Source organism: Eschrichtius robustus, chromosome 17 (assembly GCF_028021215.1).
Source record: "Eschrichtius robustus isolate mEscRob2 chromosome 17, mEscRob2.pri, whole genome shotgun sequence".
Taxonomy (NCBI): domain Eukaryota; kingdom Metazoa; phylum Chordata; class Mammalia; order Artiodactyla; family Eschrichtiidae; genus Eschrichtius; species Eschrichtius robustus.
This window is the reverse complement of record NC_090840.1, coordinates 8,749,163-8,770,347: the sequence shown is the minus strand read 5'-3', so window position 1 is coordinate 8,770,347 and position 21,185 is coordinate 8,749,163. Positions and strand designations below refer to the sequence as shown.

At 40.0% G+C, this 21,185-nt stretch overlaps 1 protein-coding gene across 3 annotated transcripts in view; it reads left to right on the top strand.

Moving 5' to 3' along the window:
- Window positions 1–21,185, top strand: part of ASPH (aspartate beta-hydroxylase) — a 220,290-nt gene that overhangs the window by 178,849 nt on the left and 20,256 nt on the right. For all 3 annotated transcript variants that reach the window (XM_068525742.1, XM_068525741.1, XM_068525743.1), the window contains 2 exons: window positions 11–148; window positions 20,221–20,356. In XM_068525742.1, the coding sequence (XP_068381843.1) occupies window positions 11–148; window positions 20,221–20,356 (274 nt within the window). The remainder of the gene's footprint in view (window positions 1–10; window positions 149–20,220; window positions 20,357–21,185) is intronic.

The following is a 21,185-nucleotide window of genomic DNA, read 5'->3' as shown; positions in this document are numbered from 1 at the left end:
ACTCTTCCAGGCATATAAGTGGTACGAGCTTGGGCACCAGAGAGGCCACTTTGCATCTGTGTGGCAGCGCTCACTCTACAACGTTCATGGACTGAAAGCCCAGCCGTGGTGGACCCCCAAGGAAACAGGCTACATGGAATTAGTGAAGGTGAGTGTTAACTTTGTCGAGTCCTTGTCTGTCTCGCCCTCTAAATTCAAAGACGGCTTCTCATGGAAAGGAATGTCAGGGAGGAGATAGATTTTCTTTCCAGTGGCATTTGCAGAAAATATGGCAAAAAGGATCTTCATCCCATCAGCCAAGAGTTTAGGTGAGATGGTGAAGAAAGAAATTTGTTGAAGAACAGATCTCAAATATTTTGGCTTTAGGACCCCTTTGCACTCTTAAAACTTATTGAGCACCCCAAGGAGTTTTGTGTGTGTGTGTTGGGGGATTATATGTATCAATATAATTTTTAGAAATTAAAACTAAAAGGAAATTTAATCTTTTAAATGACTTCTATGAAAATAAAATAATAACTCCATTACATGTTAACATCAATAACTTTAAAAAATACATTTTCAAAGCAAAAGAAGTGAAGTGAGAAGATGGGAATTGTCGTGTATTTTTACAAATCTCTTTGGTGTCTGGCGTAATGGAAGACAGGAGGGTTCTCACCACTCTTTCACCCATACACCCACCGGAGCAGTGATGTCATATGTCAGGTAGCCTCTGGAACACTCCACTGTGTGCTCATGAAAGAATGAGCATGAAAAGAGCAAATGACATCCTGGTATTATTAAGAAAATAGTTTTGATCTCGAAGACCCCCTCAGTGGGTCTAGGGAACTCCCTAGGTGTCCCTGGACAACACTTTGAGAACCACTGGTCCTGTTTATTAAAAAAATTAGATGTAAATACTTTTGGAAAATGTTATGGCAGATATCTAGGATATAGAAATGTAAGTAATTCTAACAACTTAGTAGCTTAAAAAAAGAAACAAAATATTGGAGGCTTTTATATTGGTAGATTAAATCTAAACTATAAGAATGTCTACTTTATTATTTTGGTACAGGCTGGTCAGAAGTTTAACTCTTGCCTTGATAAGCTCCTTCTTCTTAGAAACATTAATCAAATGGAAAGTAAATCAACTCGTACTTTCAATCATTGTTTTCTACTCAAAATGTAAAAGGTAATCATGTATCTTATGAGCTAGAGGGGCTTCAGTGGTCTGGCCTGAGAATCTAACTGCCATATGTACATTGTTCATATAAGAAAATACATTCTGATTTTCAGACAACTGATTATCCATATCCAATGTGTATTTTTCAACACCACCAGGGAATTCTCCAATTCTCAGGGGACACTGTCTGGGTGTCCTACAAAATGAATTCAGTTCTGATTCTATCTACCTGGAGATAGATCAGAGCCCATAATTTAAGGGCTCAGTCCCAGAACACTGACCCCACTTCAGATGCCAATAGCAAGTTTAGGTTGTCACCTGAGGTTCTGACCAACGGACTGTAAAATCAGAGGTTCCCCTATGACCGTCTCCTGGGGTTTAGTTTGTTAAGAGTGGCTCACAGAACTCAGGACATTTAGTTATGTTTGCAAGTTTATTGTAAAGGATATTATAAAGGAAACAGATAAACAGCCAGATGAAGAGGTACAAAGGGTGAAGTCCAGAAGGGTCCTGAGTGCAGGAGCTTCTGTCCTCATGGAACTGGGGTGCACAGCCTCCTGGCCTGTGGACAGGCTCACCCACCCAGAAGCACATCAAATCTTGGGGTTCAGGAGTTTTATAGAGTGTAATCTGCAGCACGCACGTCCATTCCCAGTGGTGGGTGGGCTGGAAGTTCCAGCCTTCTAATCACCTGGTCTTTCTGGTGACCAGCCCCATCCTGAGGCTATCTGGGGCCCCACGCTAAGTCGTTTTATTAGCATAAATTCAAGTGTGCTCAAAAGGGACTCCTTATGAATGACAAAAGTCACTCCAATTATTCAGGAAATTTCATGGGTTTTGGGAGGTTTATGCCGGGAACTGGAAACAAAGACCAGATATATTTCTTATATTATCCGAAGCCACCCCCTGGGTTTTGAGCGCAGATCCCTTCTAACAAAAGAATCCTAACAGTTAACAGACATGGGCACATTACTAGACCTCATTCAGTCATTAATAATAATGAGTCCAGTCCAGTCTCACGTTATATGAAAGTACCTCCCAGGACGAGGCCACTCAGGTTGGCAGGCCTCCGTTAGATCTCATAAGCTCCAAAAGTAGGAGTGGTCTTGGCAACATATGGCTTTACCCTTTCAGACATCTGGTGTACCTGAGCTAAGAGACAATATCTTGCCCTGAGCCTCTTCGAGGTGTTAATGTAATATTGGATTTCCCTCATTACATACCCTATTTATTCATCCTCTTACCTTCAGCAATTATTTCTCCTTTTCTTCATTTATACCCTAACTTTTCCACCCTTGGAAAGGACATTAAGTTTGGCCACTGTGCTGGTCTGGATAGCAGGCAGCAGTACTAGTCTAGCAAATACCTCCTTCTCAGTTCACTACCATTCAGGTGGGGTAGGGTTACCCAGGGGCAAAACTCGTGGGCTGTTTGTCCCACCAGGCAGTATAGCTACATTCACTCATCTGAGAGAGGTGAGAAGGGAAAAGCAAGAGTGACAAAATATTGATAATTTTGGAATCTAGGTGATGGATATATAGAGGTTTCTTATACTCTTTTCTCTACCTTTAAGTATATGTTTTACATTTTTCATAATTTTTTTGTTAAAGAACATCTTGTTCTTTAAGACCTATAAGACTTCACTGATCAATTTGGTTTACCTGGGGAAAAGAAATTTTCAGTGAGGTTTCAATAAACTTATATTAAATGAGTCTTCCTAGACCATGTTTATTCTGTATTTTATTATAAGATCAGAATACAAAAATCAATTGTATTTCTTTACACTAGCAAAAACAAACAAAAAAACCCACTCCCAAAATGAAATTAAGAAAACAATTCCATTTGCAATAGCTTCGAAAAAGAATATAAGATACTGTATTAGTTTGATACACCTTCAGTAGCAAAGTATCACAAACTAATTGTCTCACAGTTCTGGAGGCTATAATTCCAAGATCAAGGTGTCAGCTGGGTTGCTTCCTTCCAGGGGCTGTAAGAGAATCTGTTCCATCCCTCTCTCCTAGCTTCTGGTGGTTTTCTGGCAACCTTTGGGGTTCTGTGACCTATAAATTTCTGCCATCATCTTCACATGGCATTGTCCCTGTTTGTGTATCTGTCTCTGAATTTTCCCTTTTTATAAAGGACACCCTTTGTAAAAGACACCAGTCATATTGGATTAGGGCCCACCCTAATGTCTTAATTTTAACTTTATTACTTCTGTGAAGACCCTATCTCCAAAAAGGGTCACATCCTGAGGTACTGGGGGAGTAAGAGTCCACATGTAAATTTGGGGATCATCATCCAACTCTTAAAAGATACTTAAGAATAAATCTTACAAAGAAGTGCAAGACGTACACTGAAAAATACGAAATTGTATTGGAGGAAATTTCAAACCTCTAAAGAAATGGAAACACATTCCATGTTTATGGACCAGAAAACTTAATATTAAGATAGCAGTATTTCCCAAGTTGATCTAAACTTTCAACACAATCTCTATCAAAATTCCACATGGCTTTTTTTTTTTTTTTTACGGAAATTGACAAACTGATCCTAAAATTCGTATGGAAACACAAGGGACCAAGAATAACCAAAACAATTTTGAGAAAGAACAAAGTTAGAGAACTTAGACTTGCCAGTTTCAAAACTTACTACATACAAATTAAAGTAATCAAGACAGTGTGATAGTTCCGTAAGGATAGACATATAGATCAGTGGAATAAGAATTGAAAGTACAGAAATAAACCCTTACATTTATGATTAACTGATTTTTGACAAAGGCGCCAAGACAGTGCAAAGGGGAAAGAACTGTCTTTTTCACAGGTGGTCCTGGGACAATTGGATATCCAAATGCAAAAAAATAAAGCTACCTCATACTATACATAAAAACAAACTCAAAATGGATATAGACCAAAATGTAAGAGATAAAACTATAAAACTTGTAGAAGAAAACATAGAAGTGTTCATAACATTATTGAGTTAGGCAATGGTTTTCTTGGGTATGACACTGAAAGTACAAGTGACAAAAGACAAAATAAACTAGATTTCATCGAAACTTAAACTTTTGTGCTTCAAAGGACATGATCAATAAAGTGAAAGTAAAATCCATAGAATGAGAGGTAATATTTGCAAGTCATATATCTAACATATATATATATATATATATATATATATATATATATATGATATAATGAGAACTCCTCTGATAACTCAATATAGAGACAGATAACTCGGTTAAAAAATGGGGAAAGATTTGAACAGACACTTATTCAAAGAAGATAATGAATGGCCGAGAAGCCTATGAAAAGGTGATCGATGACATTTGTCATTAGGGAAATGCAAATCAAAACCACAATATGATACCATTAACCCTCACTGGAATGGCTGCAACAAAAAAGATGAACATTAACAAGTGGTAGCAAGTATGTGGAGAGATTGGAACCCTGGAACTTTGCTGGTGGGGATGTAGAGGGGTGCAGCCACTTTGGAAAACGATTTGGCAGTTCCTCAAAATGTTAAACACAGAGTTAAGGCCCAGCAATTCTACTCCTAGGCATATACCCAAGAGAAATGCAAACATATGTTCATACAAAAATGTGTCCCTGAATGTTCTTAGTAGCATTATTCACTATAGAAAAAAAGTGACCAATAACCCAAAGGTCCATCTAAATGATGAATGAAGGAATAAACAAAATGTAGTATATTACACAATGGCAATAAAAAAGGAAGAAGCGCCAAGATCCATGGTACAGCATGGATGAACCACGTGTTACATGATTCTATCCATATGAACTGTCCAGAAGGCAAATCAACAGAGAGAGGAAGGGGTGGGAGCCAGGGACTGAGGAGAGGGCCTGAGGGTGAGCAACTGCTCCTGAGTAAGGAGTTACTTTTTGGTGTGATGAAAATGTTCTAAAATTAGATAGTGTTGATGGCTCACAAGTCTGTGAATACACTAAAAACCACTGAATTGTAAAAAGTTAATTGAGTGAATTTTATGGTATGTGAGTTATGTCTCAATAAATCTGTTAAAAATTGGGAAACTGTGATATATACGTTGTGGTTCAAGTATGTTGAAAACTAAACAGGTTTCTGAGGGTTGATGAAGAACACCTAACTTAACCATCAGTGAGGCAGTACAGTGAGGCAGGTTAGAGCATCTGCTCCATAGCCATATTGCCTGATTTTGTTGATTTGACTGTTTCATTTGGTTTTTCAGTGAAGTATGATTGATTTACAATATTATGTTGGTTTCAGGTATATAACATCGTGATTCAGTATTTTTACAGTTTGTACTCCATTAGAAGTTATTACAAGATAATGGCTATAATTCCCTGTGCTATAGGGTATATCCTTGTTACTTATCTGTTTTATACATAGTGGTTTGTATCTCTTAATCCCATACCCCTATCTTGCCCCTCCTCCTTCCCCTCTCCCCACTGGTAACCACTAGTTTGTTTTCTGTATCTGTGAGTCTGTTTCTGTTTTGTTATATTCATTTGTTTGCTTTATTTTTTATATTCCACATGTAAGTGATAACATAGAGTGTTTATCTTTCTCTGTCTGACTTATTTCACTATGCATAATACTGTCTAGGTCCATGCACATTGCTGCAAATGGCAAAATTTCATTCTTTTTTATGGCTGAGTAATATTCCATTCTATATATATATATATATATATATATATATATACCACATCCTCTTTATCCATTCGGCTGTGGATGGCAATACAGTGAAGCAGTTTAGAGCATTGGCTCTGTAGCCACACTGCCTGGTTTTGAATTTTTGGTCTCATTCCTTACTAGCTATGTGACATTGAGCAACACTTCTTCATGCTTCTGTTTCATTATCTGCAAAGTGCCTACGGAAATAGTGCTTGTTCCATGGCTGTTTATTTAATAAGTAAGTAGGAAGTGCTCAATAAACATTAGTTATTGTTATCATTTATAATTTTAATTTATGTGTTACCTTGTTTTCATAGGAAAATATTCTCTAGTTTCTAAAAAATTAGTCAGAAAGCAAGTTTTGAAATTTTATGTATTATTGAAATAATAATATAACAGCTATCATGTATTAAATGCATATTTGTAATCATTGTGCTGAGCACTTTCGTATGTAATACTTCTCATCTTTACAACAACTCTTCAAGATAGGTGTCATTGTGTACCCACTTATGTTTGAGCAAGTAAGGATTAGAGAAACTAAGAAATTTGCCCAAGGCCCTATATTTAATAGGTCAGGGCTGGGATTGGAACTGAGGCCTCCTTATCCTCAAGTCCGTGCCTTCACTGGTACCTCACTGTGCCCTCAAAGTTACTGAGGTCTGCTCGTATGTCTCATGTTATTCTCCTTCTAGGCAATTAAATCTTTATTTAGAATTATTTCAGAATTCTATCTCTCTGGGCTTGATTTCAGCCCTGCCTGTTTTAAGCTCTGCTTCATCTAAGAAGAAAAACAGCAAGTCCTGGGCATTAATCACAGGATCCCCAGCAGCATAGAACAACCCATGTGACAGCTGTGGGTTGTGGTTGTAAAGCTAGCTTTACTTTACTAACTACCTTGATTTGCAGAAATGTTAATATCATACATGTTATGACTTAAAAAAAAAGTAATTTCGGGTGACCACTCACCAGGAGTGAGTGTGACGAGGCAGAACTTTCTGTGTGAGGAACCCAAGGCCCAGCACCACTTAGTTGACACACACTTGCACATCAGGATTTTTTTCCATTTTCAAATTACAGATTTGACTGTTGTGGATCATGAATCATCACCCAGGCGTTCATATTGGAAGGTGGAAACCTAGATGGGGTATAGCTGCCATGTTTGGCCAGAATCCTTTTAGAATGATTATCCAGATCTGGCCCTTAACGTAATGATTCACTGCCACGCATAGCACATCTGCATTTAAATTATCTTCATTGTATGTTCCAGTGAGCTGTAGAGTGCAGTTTTCTTGAAGGCACGGGACAATGTTCAGTAAAATGTTATCATCTGTGTTTTTCCATTTTGTTGAATTGTCATTGTTTCCCCTTATTGTGTAGCTTGCAATTTGGCGATTCTGTGCACCGGGGGTGTTAAGAGGCTGTGCAACTCGATGAAAAAAATTTAGAGAAAAATATCCCAGCGGAGTTTTCTCTTTTAGGCGTATGTTCATTAAAATTGAGTGCTTCTTTTGCTCAAATAACAAATATGAAAACCCTAAGTGTTTTGGGGGTATTTAACAGAGAAATTGAAACAAAAATAGATTAATGTCTTTGCTAGGTTATAAATAGAAAAGGGAAAAGAAATCTCTTCCAGCGAGAGGAAAGCCGTCATACTTGAGAATTTTGCTCTTCTTCTTTTTGAGATTAGCTTTTTGATCCAAATTACTCCATGGCTAATTTAGATGTAAACATGCATGCATTGAAACAGCTGTAGTAACATGGAGAACACAACAGCCAATAGCAACTGAAAACCATAGTTCAAAATAACCCTTTTCTATTTTTTTCCCTGCTACCTAACTCTGCATTCATCACTGGGAAAAAGGGAAACTCTTGCATGCTTTTTCTGAGTTTTTCACAGCACTTGCTCTGATAGCAACATATAGCATCACAGATAAGTTTTCCTTCCTCATACGGTAGTTTTATTACAGTTGGAGAAGTGCCCAGTTAAACTTGCCAGTGTTGTGACACAGTGCGTAAGAATGATTGATTGAATGATACTCTTCCTGGCATTTTCTCTCAGACTCTGGCTTTTATTAATTAAGAAACCCGTTGTGTATGAATAATGCCACCTGGACAAAAATAGGACTTATACAGGAGTGAATTCGTGGTTCAACATTTGTATCTATGTGATTAAGTATTTGAATATTTTCACTGAACTGCTTTTGAAATGAATTGGATTGAGACAGAAGCAAAAATGTCAGACTTACAGTGGAATTAAGCTATAAAGTAAGAGGATTATCAATTTTATAGAAAAGTAAGTATCATACTATAAAGAAGTGCTGAAAGCAGTTTCTTAAGATTAACGTAATAGTTTAATCCTATTTTTCTAAATCAGACTTTTGACTTTTGGATTCCAATGATACTTTCACTAAAAATGACAACAGGAGTCCAGAGAATTTACAGAATTCGATGGTTATGTGATTTAAAAGTGAACTTTAGAAGCAGGTTAGTTTCGCTCTCTGCTCTGACACCTTGGGGAAGTCATTTCATCCATCTGGGCCTCGGTTTCTTTCTCTCCAAATGCAAAATAATTGCCTCAGTTCCTCCTCTCCTACGAGGCGCAAAAACAGAAGAAAACACAACAAAACACCACCATCATGGATGTTCCCCTGTGTGTTTAAGTGTGAGCCCTTAATAAGAGCTGACACTCTGCTACGAGTATAGGAGGGTCTAAGATGCCAGTTATGGCAACATATCAAAAGGGTGAAATATTAGAAATTCTTTGAATTATTTCAAATTAAAAGGTCATTTTCTTTCTCAAAGCAAAATTGATGAGTTTTCAATATTTGTCAGTTTTTCAAAAATGCCTAAAAATTGGCTTTATCTCTGGTCCACCTCGGGAGCTTGCAGTACAGTGTTTGACTTACAGACCCGGCACTACACTGCAAGCTGCATCTGTAGGTTAGTACGCCATTTGCAGTTCCAAAATTTTTGATCAAGTAGTGTTACCAAAAGCGGGATCTGGCTGCTCACCGCTCAAGAGCTGGCATCCGGGGATGGGGGTGAGAGTGGGCCAGGTGTGTGGAGGCGGACTCCTGTCCAAAGGACAACCAGGGGCGAGAGCTTTTACAGGTGCAGGGAGGGGCTACGCGCAGAAACGGCACAGGCAGCTCTGGCAGTCGTCTTGAAATTGGTCATCGGTGGTCTGACCAGCGTCATCTTGATTGTTTTAAGTACAGTTAATTTTTAGTTCCAGGGTCAGTTTGTTCCCATTTCCTTGAGGCTAATTCTCGGAATTGTGGCAGCTCATGTCACGGCTACAGTCTGGTCATCATGTAGTTCACTTCTTCCACCTGGTGAGGGTTTCAGTATCTATAAGACAGCCCACAGGATATGGCTCAGAATATTATCTGTAGCCCTTGAGAAGGAACTAAAGGTCCTTGACTTTGCTTACTGACTAAACTGTTATTGTTTTGTCCTGTTTGACTGCTTTTCTTTGCTTCTGCATTTTCTCACTTCTCTGATTAAATGTACTCTTTGGCTAAAGTTTTTCCACAGACAAAAGGCAGGCGGAGGACGTGGGGGGCAAGGACCCTATATAGGGTCCTGCTCTGTTTCAGTAGGTCATGATCTATATCTTAATATACATACACACCGATTGATGCATGTGCACATACACATTATAGATAACTTGCTTATCTGTTTATCAAGTGGTTTGTTTTATATGTAAACAAAAAGTCTCTGTCAGACTTGCAGCCCCCTTGAGATTAGGGACTTTGGGGTTTTTACTCCCTCCTGGCCTAGCCTGGTGCACCGTTCCCTGTGGGTAGAGCAGGGAAGGGACGACAGAACTTTATTTCCCCTTTTACCTTCCTCTGACTGAGAATGTTGGCTGGCATCCCTGCCAGTCTGGGCTAGAGTACAGGAATGTGGGTCTCCTTTGCTGTCTGTGTCCTTGAAGCCCTCAGGCTGGCTGCTTCTCCTGGCGATCTGGGCTATCTTTTTGCCTTTCTCCTAGGAGAAGAAACCCCTTTTCTCCCACTCTTTAGAAAGAGCAAAATTCAGTCCTCCAAGACTCTTCTCTTGCCCTGTGCTAGGTACTTTATGCTATCCTTCCCCTTCAGTAAGGATACGAGAGACTGTATATACAAAGCGGCAATGGCCAGACCATTTATAAAAATAGAACCTTGACCTACAATCTGCAACAGCCTGCCAGGGAACCGAACCCCTTTTCTACAACAAATAAACCAGGAAGCCAGCCTACTATAAATCAGACTGACAGGAAGCCAGATTACTATCTCCAGTGGCAATCCAGAAAGCTAAACAATAACTTCTATAACATTCTGCCCCAAATGGCCAGGACTTGATTAATAACTGACAGCTTTCCTAATTTTTGTCCCCGCTTCCAACTTAGGACCAACCAGAGAAAGTCAAATGTGCTCCGCTAACCAATCACTAGAACACCCAGCTTCTAGGCAGCCTGCCTACAGCTTCCCCAGGCCAACAGCCTCCAATCAGGGCACCCCTGAAGCCTTCTCTTTTTTCACTAGAACGTTTTCCCACGTCTCTGCCAAAACACTGGTGATGGTGGCAGACTCCCTTGCTTGTCTGAATTAATAGCTTTTGCTTTTCTCATTTGGTTGGTCCTTGTTTATTTCCACAATAAGAAATGTCAGATGTTTTCCTTTATTTTTATATTCAAACTTGAAAAACAGGAGGTCTGATTAAAATGCACTAGGACCAGCAAGAGACTGCTCCTTCAATGCAACTAATTTCCCTAGAGATTTTATTAAAATCAGTTTGCTGTGAGAGCATTGCGCGCGCTATGGTGTTTGCTTGGATTTCATAACTTCAGCTCAGCGCTCAGGAGGATGTCCCTCTACCCTGGTATATTCTTTCTAAGGCGGGGGACACTGCTACCCACGTCTTCTCATCACAGTGTAAAGTATAGGCATGTTTTAGCGAAGATTTAAGTAAACTGACTTTAAAAAATCAGATGTATAATTTCTAAAATAAATAACTATAGCCAGCATGTTCTTAGATAATTAGGTAAAAATGGTATAGATTTTAGTAATGCACCACTATTATCAATTCATTCTGACTCCAATTTAATGCGTAAACTGGAATAGTCTGGTCTTCGACCACATGCCTTCTCTTAATTTAGAGTCAGAACCTTTCAAAGTACATACACATCTCTGGGACTTCTCAGTTGCCAATGTCTATATTTTCTCAATTCCCTTTTTTCTTAACAGCTAATCATACACAGTTACTTACCTAATCTTGCTTATGTTAACCTGAGCTCTGTGAATTCTTGTATTATGGTTTGTTCACATGTTAAAAGCATAACTCTTCCTGACTTTTTCCATGACTATACTTTATTTTGCTGCTATAGACTTACTTGATTCCTGATCCCTTCCCATCTACTATTTGCTTTCTTAGCTGGATCTAGTTCTAACCTGAACCTGCATTAGTGTTATGAGTTACTTGTGTCCCCTCAAGAATTATATATTGAATTCCTAATCCCGTTAGTACCTCTGAATATGACTGTACTTGGAGATAGGGCCTTTAAAGAGGTAAAGTTAAAATGAGGGCATTAGGGTGGGCCCTAATCTAATATGACTAGTGTCCTTATAAGAAAAGGAAATTTGGACACACAGGGGTGTAGGCACACACAGAGGAAAGAGCATGTAAGAACATAGAAGATGGCCATCTACAAGCCGGGGAGAGAGGATTCAAAAGACACCAAACCTGCTGACACCTTGATCTTGAACTTCCAGCCTCCAGAATTGTGAGGCAATGCATTTCCATTGTTTAAGTCACTCAGTCTGTGGGATTTGGTTATGGCAGCCCTAGCAAAGTAATGCATTAGTGACTTTCCTTACTTAGCAATCTGCAACATTTCCTAACTGCCTAAGCAAAAATGTTTCTCTGAATGGGCCTATTTTCCTCCATAGAAGAAGATATTTAAAACTCAGTTGGATGAATTCTGTTTGATTTAGGACAAAATTAAAGTGATTTTATATCAAGCTTCAAGCATCATAATCAATTTTATCATCATCAGAGCACATCATGGAATTGGGGGGATACCAACTGTGATGCAAGGAAAGTGTATAGGCCAAGAGGTGAAGAAAAATTAGTTGACAATAAATCAATATATGGATTACCAGAGTTTAGTTTAAAATGTAAGCTATGATGCTGAGAATTCTTTCTTCTCTCTCGCCACTACCTTTCTATCACGTGAAACATCATTGCTTTGGTGGTCTTTTGCAGACACATTTGAGGGACTAGTAAAGGCTTTTGCAGGCCAATAGGATTTTGTTTCAAAACTTCACTAGAAGGTTGAATTATATATTACAAGATCCTTCTAGTTTAAGAGAAAAGAAGGTAAGCGGTCGAAAATAATCAGCTGTTAGAGCTGTCTAGAAAATATGAATGAGGAAGGGTTAAGCAAAACTGTACACACTCATTTACCACCTCCCACATGAAACCTCACGTAAATGGCAGTAAAATAATAAAAATGATATAAACCCACAAGTTAAAAAACAAAAAGAAAAACAGGAGGGAGACAATAACAGATGAACAACGTCAGCATGTTTTTTGGAAATGGAAAAGAGAAGTAGCTAACTTAACAGATCCAAGAAAGCTGAGATGGAAGTAAGTAATTACAGAGGGACTTCCCAAAAGAAGAAACTTGCTACTACAGCAGTTAAAGAAAGTGTATGGCCTCCAAAAATAGGGTTGTCTATCCTGACATTTTAGGGTGCCCCGTGAAAACACTGGTTTGACGATACACCCATCAGTGAGGCCTGTCAGTCATAGGTCCTGCCCTTTCCCATAGCATTTCCAATCAGTGACTCAGTTCCGTAGGACTCGCACCCAAGGATCACCACACATTGGAGAGACCCCTCAACATGAAAGAAAATAAAACAAAAATGGAAAGAATGCTGTAGTTCAGGGGAAACAAAATTGGGGGAGCAAATGCCAACTTAATATCTCTAATATACTCGAAGCAATAAGAGAAGAGAGTGTAGCCATGAAAAAAGAATAGGATGCTATAAAAAGGAACAGTCAAAGACACGGGACTCTCAGAAATTTTAAAATGTGATTTGCAGAAATAAGAATTTAATAGCACTATTGGAAGCTAAGTCAAGGGAATCTCCCAAAAGAAAAAACAAAAAGACAAAAATGGAAATAGAAAAGTTTTGAAAATTAGAGGCTCAATTTAACATGTCTAATGTACAAACAAAAAAATTTCCAGGAAGAATAGGAAAAAAAGATGGAGAAGAAATTATGAAAGAAATAATACTATATAGTCTAGAATTGAAAAATGTGAGTTTCCGTATTGAGGGGACCACTAAGTGTTCAGCACTTACACTAACACACGTTTCCACAAAATTTCAGGAAACCAGAAATAAAGAGAAGATCTTAAAATTCTCATCATTATCATCATAGCTCTATCCATATATAGCACCATTACTTTTAGCACATTTAATCTTCTTAGAGACTCCTGAGGGAAGTAGTAGGATTTTATGTTCTTTATAAGTGAGGACTCTAAGGCCCAGCGTGGTTATGTAACTTGCCCAACAGCACACAGTTAATAAGTGGCACAGTCAGATTTTCAAACCAGGCAGCCTGGCTCCCATGTTTTACACCCCTAACCACTACACTGTGTTGACTTTTATAAAGCTTCTAGAGGGGAAAAGAAAGAAAAGAATCCAAAAGGCATCAGATTTCCCAACAGCAGCACTACATGTTATATAACGCAATGGATCAATGCTTTCAAAAGTCTATGTAGAAATTATTTACTACCTAGAATTCTGTACATAGCCAAGCCTTCAATCAAGTGTAAGAATAGCTTCAGATAAGTCAGAAAGACAAAGACCAATACCATATGATATCACTTATATGCGGAATCTATAAAACAACACAAATGAACATATATACGAAACAGAAGGAGACTCAAAGGCACAGAAAACAGACTTGTGATTGCCAAGGGGGAGGGGGTATAGGGGAGGGATGGATTGGGAGTTTGGGATTAGCAGATGCAAACTATTACATATAGGATGGATAAACAACAAGGTCCTACTGTAGAGCACGGGGAACTGTATTCAATATCTTGTGATAAACCACAAAGGAAAAGAATATGAAAAAGAATATATATATATATACACACACGTATAACTGAATCACTTTGCTGTACAGAAGAAATTAATACAACATTGTAAATACTTCAATAAAATTTTTTTGAAAAGAATAACTTCAGACATTTTTAGAAATTCAGTTTTACCTGTGGTGTGTCCTTTCTCAAGAACACAGATAATTCTTTATCCAGATTAGAATCCAATAATTAGGGAGCCTCATACTGGGCAGAGGTCAGGAGAAGTTCCCTGATGACAGTTGTCCGGGAAGCCCAGACACCGACCAGTTCAGAGCAGAGCAGGGCAGACGGCTACTGGAGGGTTATCTTCAGAGAAAGAGAGAAAGAAAGTAATAGCTTATACAATGTTTTTGGCAAGGCATAGAATAGTATAAGAGATTTTACAGCACTCTTTCAGGGCTATAAAGAAGAAACGGTGATAAGGGCATTAAAAAATTAAGCCAAAGAAAAGGAGGCAGAATTTATAAATGCTGCATGTGAAATGAAGTGTAATTGTTACAACTCAGGAAAACCCAAATGTGAGTTTACCCAGATGTATGAAAGGTTTGTGACATGAGCTGAACTGCTAGATGGAGAAGAGGGAAAAGGAGACATCACATTGCTAACTTGTTCCCTTCCCTGACAGAAAATGAGGGATCAAGTCTAGAATTAATAAATCAAGAGATAGCAGTATAAACATATTATTCAGATAGAAGCAGGCAAATATGAGAAAAAAAATATTTAAAGGAATTAGTTGGGACTCTGTTGGACTCTGGACTGGGAAAAACTTGAGTAAGATACTGCTGCTTTCATTATAAGACTTGTAGTAATATTTGCCTTTTGAAAAAATGTGTATGTCTTAATTGAATGAAGGGAACTAGTAAGGGAAATAGTTAAGAATGTCTGCTCCTCTAAAGGCTTTCTGCAAGAAATCAGTTTTAGGAGAAGCCTTTAAAAGGAGGACTTAATCTGATGTGGAAGAGAAAAGTGTGCCATCCAAGCGGGGTGAGCAGAATATCTGGGAAAGGAGGAAATGGCCCTGAACTGGAGGGAGGGTGTGGGTTAGGGAGAGCTGGCGCACAGTTTGGGATTGATGAGGCTTGAAACTGGGAAGTCCATCTGTAGATGACTGGAATGCCAAATATAGCTGAGGTTTAACTGAAAGGCGAGTGCTGATGACGGGTTTATGAGGCCATGAGGCACTGTGAAAACAAGCAAATCTCTGTTTTCTAAAGCCTGTGTAGCCAGAAGAAGAAACGTGAATCAGAAGCTGTTGTCTTCTGGGCAACCAACTCAAATACCAACCCTATGAGTTTCTCTTTTCAGTTTCATGAAATGAATGAATTTAGGGTCAAGGAAGTAATATGTCAAATGAAACCTTTAAAAATGTAGGCATGGCCCGCTCTGTGTGAGCCTTCAAGTTCCTGTTGGAATTTCCTAAAAAGCGGAATTATTTGCCAAGTCAGACAACTAATAACATTACTGTAGAGAAATACATTTCTCCTTTCCTTCTCCTTCTTCTTCCTCCTACTCCTCCACCTCACCCCCCTCTCTCCCCTCCCTTTCTCTCTCTCTCACGAGCACACACGTCATTAGGTTTGGTCTTTAATCCCCTGTAACCATGTGAATTTTTTACAGTGCAGTTCATTGGTTTGTGCTTGAAAATGCCATTCCCAGGTCCCATTCCAGATTTCTCCCTGATACCCGTAAAAGAGACCCTGCCATGTCTTTCCAAAGCTGCAAAACACCCCCAAGCAGTCCTTACTTTAGTGGAAGAAATGTTTCTGTTGAACACGTAGGGGATCATGATGGGTGTGATCTCTGTGTTTTTCATCACGTCACCAGGTAGAACTGGTGTGATCTGGTTAGCCCAGTTTTCCCCAGTTGTCAGTGTGTGCCCCCTTTGAGACGCACCCAGTTCCCAGCCAGGGACACCCCGTTCCACCAGTATGTGCCCAGTGTGTGCCCTGTAAGTCACAGGAGACGGGGACCCACGGCCGCTCTGCTGCCCCAGAGGGGCGCAGGGCGCGGAGCCCCCCACAGCCTGACACCCTCCTCCCACAGGTGCCCCGGGGATAATCAGGGGGCACCGCAGAGCCGGTTCTGGTGCTAGATTGTGAGACCTTAGGCTCAGTCACCGGCCCAAGTCCTCTGTCATCCCTAAAGTGGAAAAGTCTCCACTGCACTCACAGCCCAGACACTTCCAGTTGTCAAATTCCGCGACAAAGTACTGAACTCTAAAGAGGACATGCTGAGTGGCTGCTTCATGATGAAAATAAACGTCGGTGCAGTGTCTGCTCAGCACCAAGCACGCTGAGCAGCTCGGTGGCACTGCCGCAAGAGTGTTTCCAGTTTGGGACCGGCTGGGAGACCCTGCATCTGTTTGCTCCTTTCTGCCAGAGTCTGTCCTCCAGCACCCCTGCGGCACGTATAACAAGGGCAAACAAGAAAGTTTTTTTAAAAAGTCATCACTATTCCAGGAAAAGTCCCTCTGCAGCAACACTTCCCTGGGGGGACCTTGGGGAGAAGGGGGCAGAAGGGGACAGGAACGACGTTTCACATGTAAAAGACAGCCTGCCCTTAAAGAAAATTTAAACATTTTATTTAGTGATGCAGCCACTTGAGCATTTTCCCTAGGCCTTTGTGCCCTATTTTAGGAACAAAAGATCAGCTCTTTCCAAAGATGCCCCTAAAATCAGCTTTCAAAAGAAATGAAAGAAGCCACTAAGATACTGGGAGGGCAGAGGGTGAGAGCCTGCCTGCCATATCAGGCACTGATAACCTCATTTGAAAAGTAATTTCAAGTGTTAGAGAGGTAATTCTCGCCTGTCTTTGTGGCAGTTTAACAAGAATTAGACAGATTTATCTAACAACTTGAATAAGTTACAGTAGCTGTGGAGAGTGTTGGCAATTTGGGTGCATTTGGGGAGATGTATCTGGGGTGCATTCTCTTTCCTTTCCATGATCTTGGGATTCTTGAGAAAACCATGGTCTTCTCTCACTCTGGGGACCTGCCTAAGTGAGGGTTTTTGAGTATCTCTTAATTGCAATGCAGTCTTTGACTTGCTATTTATGAATTACCTTCTTGGGATGAAATAATGTTGAAATTGTTACCAAACCAGGTTCGTTTGCCAGGTGCGCAGCAGCAAAGAAAGGATTTATTCACAGGCAGCCAAGGGAGGAGGCGGGAGAACCAGTCTCAGATCTGCCTCCCTGAAGGCAAGGAGCTTGAGATATTTATGGGATAAAGAAGTAGGGTGGTCTTAGGGGTGGGGAAAGGTGATTGGACGTAGGGAAAAGGTGAGGTAATCAGTGGTCTGCCCAAGGTGTTTCTAAGTTACATGCTTCTTCATGGAATGTATATGTAAAAACGGAGGGACTTCATTGGTGGTCCAGTGGTTAAGACTCCATGCTCCCGATGCAGGGGGCACAGGTTCGATCCCTGGTCGGGGAACTAAGATCCCACATGCCGCATGGCATGGCCTAAAAAAAAAATTTTTTTAATAAAACAAAATAAATAGATAAAATAAAATAAAAATGGAGGCACTTAGCATGATCTGAGCGTGCAGGTTTTGGTCCTCGACATCAAACGGTCATTCATCAGACACCTATACAGGCCCAGTTTTAGGGTCACTGGTCCCAACCAGGCTTAGCCAGCTGGAGCTTGAACTAGACACAGCTGACTCCAAGTGCCTGGAAAACAACTCAGGCAAACGTCTTATTGTTTAGGCTACATGAAGCTTGGAGAGTATGCAATTTGCAAGAAAATAATTAAGGCGAGCGTGGATAGTAAAGTAGGCTGCAAGCAGATATATAGCAAACTATAAGACAAACTCAAGAATTTCTGTTAGTCACCAAGTTTCTGTTAACCCAATGGGGCACAGTTTCAGGATGGGTTTTTTAACTCTATGGGGCATGGTTTCAAGATTATTTGTGGACAAATGATCCACACCAGCAGAGAGCAGAGTGATGATAAGAGCAGCTCTGGATTTTGACACAAATCAGTGGGTGGGTTTCATAGAAATATAAAATCAACTGGTGCAGCTGCTGTGGAAAACAATATGGAGGGTCCTCAAAAAGTGAAAAACAGAACTACCAAATGACCCAGTAATCCCATTACTGGGTCTATATCCAAAGAAATGCAAATATAATTCAAAATAAAATATTTTGAGATATCTGCACTTTTGCATTCATTGTACCCTTATTCACAATAACCAAGATATAGAAACAACCTAAGTGTCCATCAATGGATGAGTGGATAAGGAAGATGTAAGACACACACACACACACACACACACACACACGCACGCACAATGGAACACTATTCAGCCATGAGAAAAGAAATCCTGCCATTTGTGACTTGGACGGACATTGAGGGCACCAAGTGAGATAAGCCAGACACAGAAAGACAAATATTGTATGGTATTACTTACAACGTGGAATCTCAATTTAAAAAAATAAAAGTAAAACTCAAAGAAACAGAGAGTGGAAAAGTGGTTGGCAGGGGCTGGGGGCGAAGGAAGTAGGGAGAGGTTTGGGTAAAGGGTACAAACTTCCAGCTATACGATGGATAAGGTCTAAGGATCTGATGTATAACATTGTGACCGTAGTTGATAACACCGTATTGTATAATTGAAATTTGCTAAGAGAATAGAATTAAAATGTTCTCACTCCCCAAAAATCAAATAAATAAATATGTGAGGTGATAAATGTGTTAATTAACCAGGTGGGGGGATTCCTTTCACAATGTATATGTATATCAAATTACCATGATCTACATTTTAAATATCTTACAATTTTATATGTTAATTAAGCCTCAAAGCTGAATTTTTTTAAAAAAGAAATGTCAATAGACTCAAAGTAACAAGGGGGAAAAAAGCGGTATAAAATCAGTATCTAATCTTAAAATCTACCGCTTGCCCTAGAATATTGTAATATACCTAATGTGGTCACACAATGTCACAAGTGTTCCCTGGGTTTGGCTGAAGTTGCTACCGTGTCTTCACACAAATCTCTGAGGGTGTCTGTCTTTGGTGGAGTCCTGTGCTCGTGCCGGCTTCCTGGCTCCTTCTCGGTTTTCCTACATTGAATCATTAATTCATAAAGCACGGGTCGGTAAAAACACTTGACACCTTCTCTTGTGCTTTGCTCCACCCGGTAACTGGTCATCCAGCCTTCTTTTGAATAATTCAAAAGATAGAGACCCCTGTTTCATGAGGCGACTCGGTCCATTTTCAGAGCGCGCTGATTGTTGCTTCCATTTTTTGTATGTGTTTGTAACTCATCAGCTTTACTTCCTTGCTCTTGAGCCCTGATTCTCGTTGAAATCATCTATTGTGTTCTTCCCTATCCGGGTACCCGTAGACTCCACGACCCCATCCACTTCCCATGCAACGTAGAAATGTTTGAAATTATTAATTAAATGTTTGAAATTATTAATTTCAAACTAGCCTCTTTCATGCCATTTTTATTCTTTTCTCCTGATAGTGGTTCCTCCTAGGCTGCCACTCCGGATGCTTGCCCTGGCCTGCTGTCCCCCATGGCACCCACCCCACTGCCATCCCCACTGCTCGTCAGTATCGCTGTGTGGTGAGGGTTCCCAGGAGGAGAGCCTGGCCTTCTCCTCCCACGGGATCTACCCGCACCAGCCAGGCACTTACTGACAGAGCCTAAGGCACCCTCAAAGTGAGAAGTCAAAGAAATGTTTTTGTTTGGCTGAATTCTGAACACGAGGACATTTACTGGCTTCATTTTGCTACTAATTTTATAACACATCACATGCTCCAATGGACATTTTCCCAATGTTCTTGAAAGTTTAATTAATATTTACCATGTTGAATGGCATCTTTATGAGGACCTCTCTTGGGAGGTGGAATTAAGTCTGTGATTTGAATTCCAGTTTGGATGCTGGAGTGCCACATGGACTGTAGGGCAGGGTCCTGATGTAATAATGATCAACAAGATAAGTCCTCTTGGTTGGTTAGGGTCTGTGAAAAAAACGACCTTTAGGCAAACTTGAAAACAAATTATAGACGGAATTGCTCTCGGCGGTTCCTAGGAATTATTGAAATGTTTATGCTGCAAAGGCACTTGGTTCTGAAAAATAATTATTAGGTGGGTTTTTTTACACCCTTGACAAGAGGTCCTAGAGGAAATCGAAATAAGTAATCTAGATGAGAGGGAACATTTCATTCCTTATTAATCAGACAAACAAAAAGCTGAACATCACTATGAGGTGTTTACCAGGCATATTTTCAGTCCAGTAAAACCAGAATCTTCCCTCTAGTCCTTAGAAAGAAACTGGAAGTTAATCCGAGATGAAGGCCTTGCAGTGATGGATAGAGCCCAGGGCCTGTTTCTGCCTGAAGATGAGAACCTGAGGGAAAAGGGTGACTGGAGCCAGTTTACACTGTGGCAGCAAGGTGAGCGTGCTACTTCCAGATCATTCTCTGCAACCTGATGGGAAGGGGGCACTTCTGGCGATACCTCCCAGAGCTAGGGTTCCCTGACTTAAAGGAAACTACCTGGGAAACCCAGATAATGAAAATCTATTTGTTGCTTCTTGAAACTACGTAGGAACATTCATCTGTGTGTATGTGTGTGCATGTAAATACATGGATGTGTATATGCATGTGTGTATTTGGATAAATATATGTTGTACTTTGATTTTCCTGGTCTTTCCTGTTAAATGATATGTTACAAAGAGTAACCCTACCGTACAGACGTAACTGAAGAGCCCACCACGTGCTCATCGACGCCTTAGAAAGGAGCTTTCCTGAGCCTCTTTTGCTCCTGTACCTTGGAGACGATGTTGCGTGCCAAAAGGATGTCACCGCGGTGAGAGCCGTTAGGGGTGATGACAAAGCAGAGTGACAAGTCAATAATAACTAGTGTCTGAGCTCATCAAGAATAGGAAGAGGTTCACAGTCAACCTAATATTCCTTGAGCTGAACCCAGGCCCAGGTACACAGACAGGGCCCCAATGAGTTAATATATCAATCTGTCCTCAAAATGAGGAGCACTGAATTTTATCTTTAAAGCTCTCTCCAACTCTCTTCTGGAAAATTCAAGTTAACCTGGGTTAACGGTAGCTGAACAAAAGTGAATCCATTTTGAAGACTAAACAGCATGTGTCACACATCTTTAGCTGCAGAAAATAAATTGAGAGGATGATAGGCAGTTGGTTTGTATTATGGGACAAATCGCACTGTTGTTTATGTCGGTATGCTTTCAGAATACTAAGATTTACAC